The sequence below is a fragment of the Heterocephalus glaber genome, unplaced genomic scaffold (assembly GCF_053883595.1).
Source record: "Heterocephalus glaber isolate CG9 unplaced genomic scaffold, H.glaber_assembly_v1.0 deba00001058, whole genome shotgun sequence".
In the NCBI taxonomy this organism is placed as follows: domain Eukaryota; kingdom Metazoa; phylum Chordata; class Mammalia; order Rodentia; family Bathyergidae; genus Heterocephalus; species Heterocephalus glaber.
Window position 1 is genome coordinate 1905826 of NW_028258184.1, and position 11901 is coordinate 1917726.

General features: G+C 35.8%; 1 protein-coding gene across 3 annotated transcripts in view; it reads left to right on the forward strand.

The window, feature by feature from the left end:
* The window catches only part of Tfpi (tissue factor pathway inhibitor), a 67348-nt gene extending 55904 nt beyond the window's left edge, over nucleotides 1-11444 (forward strand). For 2 of the 3 annotated variants that reach the window (XM_004872312.4, XM_087209629.1), the window contains 2 exons: nucleotides 8647-8826; nucleotides 9492-11444. In XM_004872312.4, coding sequence (XP_004872369.1) covers nucleotides 8647-8826; nucleotides 9492-9595 — 284 coding nt within the window. In that variant the 3' untranslated portion in view covers nucleotides 9596-11444. Of the gene's footprint in view, nucleotides 1-5089; nucleotides 5134-8646; nucleotides 8827-9491 lie in introns of those variants that run through there. The other variant, XM_087209632.1, reaches the window with a different exon arrangement.
* The last annotated feature ends 457 nt before the right edge of the window (nucleotides 11445-11901 follow it).

Sequence of the window (11901 nt, forward strand, 5' to 3'; positions counted from 1 at the left end):
AATCATTATTTTGTTTGTGACCATTATAAAACTATAAAAACTTACAATCAGAACAATCCAATCAAACTACCAATACACTAATACTACTAATTTGAAAACACTTTTTGTTTTTTTAAAAAAAGAGCAAAATCTCTATTCCAATATAAACTTGGCCTTGACAGTAGTAGAGCAGGGTAGGCATGAGGTGGCAGCAGTTTAGAAAGACTGTCCTGGGGCAGGGATTTAGCTCAGTGGTTCTGGTGCCTGCCTCAAAAGTGCAAGGCTCCAAGTTCGATCCCCGGTACCAAAAAAAAAAGACTGTCCTGGCTACACTGTGTGTCATTCTTGGAACCTCATTTTCTGTTTGAATGCTGGCCAGTCTTTGCAGGAATATATTTGAGAAATACTGACACAAAGTGTGTTGTTTAGAGAGGTCCCAATTGTACTTTTCAGAGGGGCATGGTAGAGTGCTACTTCTGGTTTTCAATCCTAATACCACTGACTGCCACAGCTTTGATTGCAGACTACACAAAGCCTAGAACTGTGGTCTCTTGTCTAGAATCAGTCCGGGCTGAACACATCAACCTAAGGATTCTCACCATCCAATGTCCCCACTCTCTGGCTCAGCCCGATGCCCCCCAACACTCAGTTCCAGCCTCCTTGTTTGGGGAGTATTTCGAGGAGATATCTTTCTCCTGTGCAAACTTGGGGAATGCCAGTCCCATGCCTGTAGCTGTGGTGGATGAGACACATCTGGCACATTCTGAACTTGAGCTTTAGGGAACAGGGCATTTCGAGGTGAGATAAAATGGAGACTTTTTGACAGTGTTATCTGAAAAAAATTATCACAATATCTTTGCCCGGTTATTTTTTAAAACTTTCAGTTAGTTTACAGAATAATATAGCACAGTAGTTAAGAACATTGGCTTTATGGCAAGAAAGATAAGAATTTAAATTCTAGTTATACTATTTCCTGGCTTGGTCTGTGGCCTTGGCAAAAAATCACACAGGTCCTCTTCATCTCAATTGCTTCATTTGTTACAAGTGGAGAGTAACATAGCATAAAATATTGGTGAATATCATAATAGCACAAAATTGCTAATCAATAACTTTTTAATCCAGTGCTTAGCATTTTAGCTCAAAAATATTAATATTTATGGGTTTTTTAATGACATTGATGGCAATAACCCAGTTTCATCGGGTTTATAACAAGAAAAAGAAATAACATAATCAGGAGTGTTTTGTGTATACATTTCACTACAAATTTAATACAACTAAAATCTGCAACTTTGAAGTATTTTATTTTATATGATAATTATCTGAAATAACATAGAACTTGTAAAGTCCAGACGTAACTATGAAGTACAAGTATACTTCTGTCTTTGGGTTGTACCTCTAGTTAGGGGATTTGTAAACCTACCTCGCCAACTTTATGACTTGAGGTAGAGATTCAGTTCCTCGAGAAGTGACTGGCTTCTCCGCAGGGTGGGGTTTGTAGGGAGCGCTGGAAGCAGAAGCGCAGTAAACGTGAGGGAGGTTTTGTGCGTCGCAGGCCCGTCTGCAAAGGGGAGGACTTGGACCTCTAAGTGATGTCACGCAAGAGCCAACAGTCACAGACGCCTGCGCCTCCACGCCTAAGGCAGAACTTTCTGTTTCCTCAAAACCTGAGCTCTGTCTTCTGTCTGCCCCCAGCCCCGGATTTGTTTGCCTGGATGCTGGCTAATCTGAGGAGGTCCTAGTTAATTCCATTTTTATTCAGAGTTTTCTAAGTAAAGACACATTTTAAAAGGCTACAATAAAATGATAAATTATGAAACTACTCTAGTTTGTTCCATAGTAGTAATTCAAAAAGAAAAATATTTCGTCTTCTCTCTCAGCCAGTCCAGAAACATTAGGTATCTCTCTAGCTCTCAACTCACACCCGATCTGGTGCTTATTCAGCCATTCTCACTGAAGCTGCCTTAAGAAGGGCCAGTCCATGGTCTCCTCTGTGAAAACCTCGGGATTCAACCCTCACGTACCTGGCTCAGCTCCCTTCGTGTATTGAGCAAGATCAGAACTGGACCTTTCCATCCTTCAGGACTCCCAGGGGTTCGTTAATCTACATTACGGAGTCCAAATATTTCAACATTCGAGAATGCTCTCAATCTGTGTTTCCAGTCTTTTAACCCACTGTGCTCTTCTATGCATTCTGTTTTGAAGGTAGCCTGGGGTTTTCGCAGCACCAAATAAATAGAAATATTCTAAACTTCCATCTCTTCTTCTCCTTCAGCTGTGCACTCGTCGCCTCTGCTTATTATACTCCCATTCTCCCTTGGAAGCTAATGAACCAAAAAAACATTAATTTTTACCTTTCACTGACATCTTGTAGAGATTCTACTTTGAACATATGTCATAAAGAAAAGTTTTTTTCTAATGTATTTTAAGATGTAATTATCTTTAAAAACTTAGATTCTTAACAGTTTCATAATTTGTCATTTATTGTGGCTTTTTTTCCTTTCTGTTTAGAAAACTTCCTGAATGATGTTGAGTCTGTGAACTCTGTCCCTGGGGTAGGCAATGTTTAGGTGAAGGAAGCCAACTCAGCAAATATCTCCTCACTTATCTTCTTCCTTTTTATTCTGTGGAGGCTTTCCTGTCCTAGCTAGATTTTTTTATAGTTTATTCCCTATGATCTCCAGTGTCAAATATCCTGGCAGCCCACTTTCTACAATTGGGTCTCAGTTAGGTGGCCCATTATATGCAGAAAAAAATCCCTAAAGTGGTTGTTTTCTCAATCCTTCCCTTTTTTTAAAAACACTGTGTGGAATGTCAGTTTCTGCCAGTTTAATACCATTTCTCTTCTAATGAATGCTGATACATACTTTTCTGTAGTACAGAGGATGACAGGAGTTGGTTCCTAATCAAAAAAGATTTTAGTCTCTAGCCTTATATTGATAACTTCAGACACAGACTGACTCTAGGAAATGGTTTTTATTATATAACTTGAGCATTGTAATTTCAACTCAAAAATAAACAAAGAGGAAAAAAAGAAGCTGGGCATGGTAGCATACACCTGTAATCCCAGCACTTGGGAGGCTGAGGCAGGAGGATCGCCTTGAGTTCAAGGCCAGCCTGAACTACATAGTGAGACTCTGTATCAAAAACAAAACAAAACATTGCCTCACAAGCACAAGGTCCTGAGTTCGATCCCTGGTACCAAAAAACCCCACAAAAAACAGAAACAAAAAAAAAACAGAAAAGAAGAAAACTCAGCAGTATTCATAGTACACTATTCATAGTGCACAGAAGCAGTCATTGTCAGTATTCTAATATGCTTTATTTTACTATTTCAATTTTTTGCTTTTGAAAACTCATTGTATAGCGCTTAAAGTAAAAAACTGGAAGTAGCTGCTGGAGAAGCTCCAACAATATATAATGAGCTCAATATAAATCAATCTGTTTATGTAGAATTGTAACCTAGAAAACTTCTAGTCTTATTACCTGATAAAACTATCACTGTAATAATCCATTTTTCCACTCATTGCTCATCTTCTTAGCTTTTTGAGCAATGAATAATATCCAGATCGTTTTCCAGTCTTATGTATGTGTGGTTCTGTGTGTGTGTGTGAATTTTCCATGTTTATAGAAAAATAGTAGTATCTTTTACTGATTCTAAGATGTATATTTCTCAACACTTTAACATGGTTATAAGCATAATGAAGCTTGTAACATAGTGTATACTAGTGTAATTATGTTTTTCTTTCTTTATAAATGCTACATAAAATAATGCGCCTTACAATTAATGGCACCTTAGATTTTATGTAAATAATTTTACAAAATATTGGAGAAACTATAGCCAGTTACTTGTCCTATATAATACCTTTCTACTGCTCATTGGTGTGGCAAGGAAGAAAAAGTGATCAGCAGTAAATAAACACAATGCAGTAAGGTCTTTGATTTGTAGACTAATGTTTATGTTCTTTTAAAACATCATTGTATGCACATAAACACATTAAATTTTGCAGAAAATTCAGTGACATCTACCATATTATAAATTGAATATAGTTTTGATCCTATACTAATTTTAGAAATATCTCCATGGGCCGGAGATTTAGCTCAGTGGTGCCACCGCCTGCCTCGCAAGCGCAAGGACCCAAGTTTGATCCCCAGTACCAAAAAAAAAAAAAAGAAATATCTCCAGAACCCTCTGAACCAAAGACATTCATAAGTCTTGTGGAATTAAAAGATTAATTGAAATGATTTATGTATCTACATCATAGACTATACTGCAATTAATTCATAAAATGAGTTATTGTGCATATATTAAAAATGAGTTATAACCACATAAAACATGCAATATAACCATAAATTATTATCAAGTATCACAATAAGTAAAGTAGAACATAACTGCAAATGAAAACAATTTGGGGAAAGATATTTACCAAACCATTAAGAGTGATTTAAGGCCCAAAATCCAAAAATGAAAAACTTTTGTTTTATATTTATCATACTTCTAAATTTTAAAAAATTTTACACAGTTGATTTGTAATACATTTAAAAATACTTCTCTTTACTACAAAATTCTAGAGGGAAAGAAACAAAAAAAGAACAACTTGCTATTCAATTTCTTAAACGTTTCAGAAGCAGAGTAAATTAATCAACAAATCGTGAGTTGGTTCATAAATCCTGATTTGTTCAGTAACATGAAAGCCTAAAAGGCATGTACAGGTGAATAGAAAGAAAGATAGCACTTTGTTCAGAGTGAGGACAAGATTCAAAGTTTACAGGAAAAATTTCAAAGCAATTTCACGTAAACCACTCTACCTGTGAAACGCTCCGAGCTCTCCCTGCCATTACAGCAGTCTCACTAGGTTGTGGTAGTTCCTGAAAGAAAAACCAAGGAGCTCTTGAGTTCGGAAACCTCTCAAAGCCTCCTAGATGGAAGCCTCTCAACTTGTTAATGGTAGGATGAAGAGAGAATACATTCCTTATTCCCTCTGGAAAATGAACAAAAGTCAGGTTAGTGTCTTTTTATTTCATTTTAAATTTCTGTGAATACTTACAATCTAGACCAAACAAATCACATTATGTAATTACTTCAAAACCTTTATATTTCCTTTCCTTTTAGATATTAAAGTCTGGATTTTGAATAGGTGAGTTCCTATCTCTGAATAGAATAAATATGTTAATTGAAAAGGGTCAAGCTTGTTTCCCCACAGGGTGCCAAAAAAAGTTGAACTTTCTTAGAGTTTTGGAGATTTAAGATGTTGCTAATGGTTCTTAATGTACAAATAAAAGAATTTAATACAAAAAAAAAGAGGATGCTAATGGAAGACTCAAAAAGTCCTCATTCCAATATGTCTTTAGGAAACTACTACCCTTACTATTGTAATCTACTGTGATCTATGCCACAGTCATCCAATAATTTAGGCATAGTGGGGCACATCTGCAATGCTAGCATTCTCGAAGGCTGAGGCAGGAAAATCACAAATTTAAGGCCACTCTGGGGACCGTAACAAGTTAGCAATACCCTGTCTCACAAAATAAAAACAAGATGAAGATTCAGCTCAGGGCAAAGGCCCTAGGTTCAGTCCATAGCAACAAACAACACAAAACAAAAAAAAATGTTAAAAAATGATAGTTAAAGAACTGAAGTAGTTGACAATTTAGGTGCAATCCACATTCTGAAGAGTAGTTTTCCTCAATAGATTCCCAAACTGTAAATTTATTGCATTCATAAATAACTGTAAAAATGAACTATGTATCATACAATATCCTTAGTGATTAATTTCAACTTTTAGCACACTATGGAAATATTGTTTCTGATGTGAGGAGCCTGTGTCACAGCTGTGTTGTGTTTGATGGCTATGTAAGCAGAGAGATGAACAGTCAGGTGCCATCCAGTGGGTCAGTCCTGGAGAGCTCCCTGAGAAACTGCCACCAGGCCACCGCCCCTGGGCACACCAGCTCCCGCTGTCAGAAGGAACGGGCCAGGCGCTCTGACTCTGAAGTCACTGAGTAGCAGACAGAGGCAGTGGGATTTCTCAGGAATGTAAGGGATCATGCAGCTTCCTGCTAAGTCACCTCTGCATCTGCTCTCACACCGCAGCCCTGCCTCCCCGCTGCCCTGGGAGGCGCCATGGGAAGTGTGGTCTCTGAGTAGGCTGGTCAGCAGCAGACCTTGCTGGACGGCAGGATGGGAAAGGATGAGTGAGTGTGCCTGTCCCTGGGACACCTGACACACGCCCTTAGTGGTTTCAGCTCCACTGGAGGTGTGATGGTCCCATTTCACCTGCATCCAGGCTCTTGGTCTCTGGTGACAGTTTCCTTCCTTCCACTTCCGGTCTAGGAACTGTCAATCCATGTGGACCGGGCTAATTTGTCCTCACTTGGAAATTGTTTAATTTTTATTATGAGGCCAGGTTTACTACAGGCTGTGTATTGAGGGAAAAAGAAGGTATTTGCTCCATTAACTGAAAATTATCTGTGTCCTGGAATAAGGTGCTGTAGGGAGGGGTCTGCTATTGAGACATACACAATAACATTTCTTAAGAAAAGTATAATTCACAAGTACACTCACATATATTATCTGTAGCTTACTGTGGGCCATTCCAGCTCATGTACAAAATCCTAGAGTGAAACTGATGCATGAGTCCTATTTCATCATTCACATCTATTATGAAGTGTTTGCGAATGCTTGCTGAAAACAAAATAAAGAGAAAATCAGTTTCCTTTGTTTCTTGAATTAGGGCAGTTGCTTCTAGTCTGCTTTGTTTTTGAACACAGGTGATGACTTTAAAGGCTCATGAGATAAAGGTGGGAGCAGCTGTGACCATTTCATACTCCAAGCTGTGGAATGATGAGAATCCACGCACAGGATTCTCACTACAATGCTTTGTAGAATACTGGGACACAGTTCCCCATACCTCTCCTGGACCCTTAGTATTCTGTCCCATAAACTGTTCTTAGAGAAAGGAAACATCAATATTTTACAGAACCTTTAAGACACATTCTGCCTAAATGCATCTTAATTTTGAATTATTATGGCATATAATTGTGTCCAAGGATACAAAGCGAGATGAATAAATCTAAATTATATGATTTTGAAAGTTTTAATTTTGCAGAAACTCCTAGGAGTTTCTTTAAGAGCAGATTTTCTAGACCTTGTCAAAGACCTACATAAAGCCTCAAATTCTTTATGTGATTTTGGTTCTTGAATTTGGACCACAAAATATCACCTTTCTAAATTTTTTTTGCTTTACTGACATTATTTTATTTGATTTTATTACTATATGTTTGCAATACCTGACGTTTACATTAATCTTAGGGAGTGGGTACATGCACTTAATATACCTTCTTTCTTTTTATTCCCTTTCCCCTCCCTACCCACTTCCCTCCCTGTGTCCAGATTCTTTTGTCTCATTTTTATTATCACTGTTTTTTTTATAGTTCATGTTTGGGACGTATAACGACTGCATTCATCTTGAGTAGTTGGTACATGTACCGGAAGCATCTTAAATCTTTTTACGTTCCCTTCCATACCGCCCCTTCTCCTGCCCTTTTTCGATTGGTCCCCTTCTCACTTGTGAATGAAATTTCATACATTGTTCCTATAATAGTCACTCCCTCTAATGTTTTCCAATTGTTTTTCTCTATTACATCATTATTTTCTTAATACACTAATCTCTACTTAAACATTTAGAAAGAGGAGATAGTAAGAATGTGTTTATCAAAGTAAGATTTCCCCCCTCATTTTATTTCTTCTCTTTTACAGTGTCTTCATCTGGGGCTAATTTGCCAAAACAGCTTCTTGCTTCCCCTCTTATCTGCCTTTGTTGTCTACTAGATTCCTCAAGGTTTTATTTTTTGCCAATGTTGACTATTTAAGAAATCTTCATCTGCATGTGCAGTAACACATCTGACTGTCTGGAAAAGCTGCTAAAGTTTTCTTATGTAGATTCTGTGCCACACAACAATTTACCTGCAGAATTGCTTTCTAACATCAAGGAGTTTACCTGGGCTACTGAAGAATACCAGCTGCCTCTCACAAAGTGCCATTAAGCTGAAACTGATTCTCTCTCTTCCCTTCAAGTAATGAGTGTTTCTTTTACTGGTTGTTGCATTTTCTCTTCTTATCTTGAAAGTCATTGGTCCTATGAACAGACCTCCTGCCAGTTTGGTCCAAACCATTGTTTTATTTTACTAGCTTGGTAGTGTTTCTTCCTTTGCCAAAGCATTGAATTATTTAACTGATGGGTCAACTCACAAGAAAAATGTTACTACTAAGTCAAACAGCTCCTGGGCTCCTTCCCTGAAATTTAAAACTTCCAGTTCCTGAGTTCCTATACATTAAATTGTGATTGTACTATATCATTCAGAAGTTGAATTGTTGAATAGTGACTATTTTGATTATGTACATAGTTTGTTCCTATGAAGAGTGATCCTAATACTTCCCTTTAACAAATGTGTTTATTTTTATTCATTAGAGAAAGATCTCAGTACAGTGGAGGTTGGAGTATATTTAAGCATTTCTGGGAAATGAAATACATAATTTTTAATATGTACTAATTTTTAATATGCATTAAGATTATACTTTATAAAGACATACCATGGGACTAACACAGTAACACAGTATCCATTATCATATATGGATTATCACATATCACATTATCATATATGTTTCAGAATTTCATGGCCCTTCATGGTGTCTCACCTCAGCAGACAAAGGATTGTGTCGAGCGAATGAAACCAGATTCTTCTACGATGCAGTCACTGCAAAGTGCCGTCCGTTTAAGTACACTGGATGTGGGGGAAACGAAAACAATTTTGCCTCTAAAAGAGCATGTGTTAGGGCATGTAAAAAAGGTATGAAGACAATCTTCCTATTAATTTAATACTGTTTAGGATAATAATTGCCTTAAAATGTAAATGATTTTAATCTGTAAAATATTAATTTCCTTTATTATATAAACAAAGTATAATGATTTGGTTAATAAATATCTGTTCAACTGGATTTAGAGAATATATATTGCAGAACATACCAACTGTAATTGTTCCTTTCATGTTATCATAGACAAAAATCAAGGCACGTTCAACATTTTATTAAACATTTAAATATGAAGAATTGTTTTAAAGGAATACACCAAAATTTTTCTTAAACTTTCTTCCAAATTAGCAAATTTTAACATATGTATTTTCTTCTGAATATAAAAATGGTTATAATCAAATGGAAAGATCATGAAAATGTAAATAAAAATCATCTGTAATTCCAGCAACCATACATAACCATACTTCTGCTTTTTGAAATAAAATAAGCATGGATTTCTAACTGAAAAACAACAATCATATTGTATTTTTGCTAAATCATATATGCAAAGTGACTTTATAGACACAAGTTTTTCTACGAAAAGACAAATTAGAGGCTTTTAAACCAATTGTAACACTAAACTTTAGCAGAAGATAATTGGAGGAAATTTTAGGTATAGTGTGTTTCCTCATCATTTATAATTTTTTTGCTTTTCCTGTTGTAGGTTTCATCAAAAGAAAATCAAAAGAAGGGCTAATTAAAACCAAAAAGAAGAGAAAGAGGCCGAGAGTGAACATAGTATATGACTATTATGTTAGAAAAATATAAATCTGTTATACTATTAGAATATTAACTCTATTAAACATTTTACATGAAGTATTTCAATATAACTTGTATTTTTCCTTTGCTAAAATACTTTGAATGCCCATGTTCACGATGTAAGTCTCTACGGTTCTGCTATTTCTCAAGTACTAGCTAGTAATACATATACATCAGAAATCCTTTTCTAACCTGGCCTAATTGCTTGTTCTAGGTATAGTTTATTAACTGTCTGCTGTGAATTCATTTTTTTCTTGATCCTTTCTAACTATTTGCCATTTTAATATAAATTGTCATACTCCTAGCCATATGGAGTCATTTTTTCTCCATTTGGTGACCATGTATTTGGGAATATGTTGTCACTTACTGGCCAACCATCATGCCTGTAATAACATCTTTTATAGCCCATGACCAGGTTAAGAAATGTAACTCTACAAACAAGCGATTTTGGATTTCACATCTAAAATGGTGACAAACACCTGCTTCTGATGACTATCACTCAATTTTGCATTTAGAGAAAACAGGCAACAATACAATGCACTTCAGTGCTTCCCTCCCTAGTTACGTTTTGTTTTCTCTCTTTGTACCAACCAATACCTCCATGAATATTGAGCCAAACTCTCCTCAAACAAAGAGTAGTGAACTTTGCATTATGTGTCTGCCTGATTTTGATTGGCTTTACTTTGGAGGGGGCTGATTATGACCCAGTATGTTAGTCAAGATGGTGAACAGCTGTGTTAAATCCAGCTCATGATAGGAAGAAACATGGAAACATGTTAAAAGGAAATTTATTGTATGTCTTTCCTAATTTTACTTTTTGAGAAAATTTCCTCTGACCAAAGATAATAAGAATATTAAAAACCTTCTGAATCTACATTTATCCTTACATTTTTCACAAAACATAACCAGTAATTAATGCTCAAAAAACACTCTTATTCCTGTAGAAGGGCTATTACCCAGGTGGAAGATTCTACTAGAAAGTCTGTGTTTGGTTCACTTGGGGTTTTCATTAGCATTTCTCTGGTGTTTATCTTTCCTTCTCCAATGACCACATGCAGTCTCTCAACTCAGCAGCCTCCTGGACATTGAGTTTACTTAATGTTCAGTTTATACATAATCTGAATTTGACATCTAGAAAAAATGACCACCTCATCTTTTGGTTTAGTATCATGATTTCTTTGAACTCACTTTTGATATTTTGTTGTTGTTCAAATACCATGCTCATCAAATCAGTCTCCGAATTCTCTTTCTTTTCCATGAGATTTGTCCACCACCCATGTTTTTCACTCTGTACTGCATCTCAGCCCACCAAAAATAAATATCTGCTGACTCATAGTCAATAAACAGATACACAGAGATGGTTTGCAGTGTTTCCTGCAGGTGAATATTATTTTTTTCTACTAAGTTTATTGGTACATTTTAGGTATACAATAGAATTACATTCATCATTGGGATCTTGTACCTTTACATGATATATCTTGTTTTTCCCCATTCCCTTGTCCTCCCTTCACCCCTTCCACCCTTCCCTATTTACAAAGACTTTGTTTCCATTTTTCCCTTTTCTCATATTTTTTCTTTTCCGTTCTTTCCTTTCCCTTACAGGAGAATATTATTTTACCTTGTTTTAAATAAGAATTCTTTGATGATGTGGTCTTCCTGTATTTTGCATAATCAGATGCATCTAACTGTGAATTTTATACAGAATTTCATTATACAGCATACACATGTATTTATGTATTTTGTTATCTGTATTAAAAATTGACAGGTTGTGCTGAAAATTGCTCAATGATTTTATTTTTTATATTGTAGCCAGTAAAATTTCTTTATCATGAGTAATAAACTTGATTTGTTCTCTTGACATTTTTAGTATTTAATAAAGAATTTGATGTTCTTCATCATACAGATACAGAGTCTGAAAACAAAACATAAATTGTTCTCCCACTTTGACTCTTCTTTTACTTACTGAACTGGAATTTGCTAATTATCTCCTTTTAATTGCAAGAGCACATTCATATGCTGTGACTTCTTATTTGTCAAAGAAACAAGACGCTAGGCCTTAACAATCCATACCTTCTATGTTTACTTTGGTACAGTTATATTTACAGCAGTCATTTTAGATAATTGTATTTATCTAATTACATGAATATAAACAGATTATTTAAACATCTGTCATATAAATAACCGTACAGTGTATAATTGGCTTCCAGTCCTGACTATTGTGGTCACTCAAGCTCATCTCCATAACAAGAAGGGAGAAAATGACACACAAGTAGCCAGACACTTAGAAGGGTTAATTCTTTCATCAGCTGTTCCTG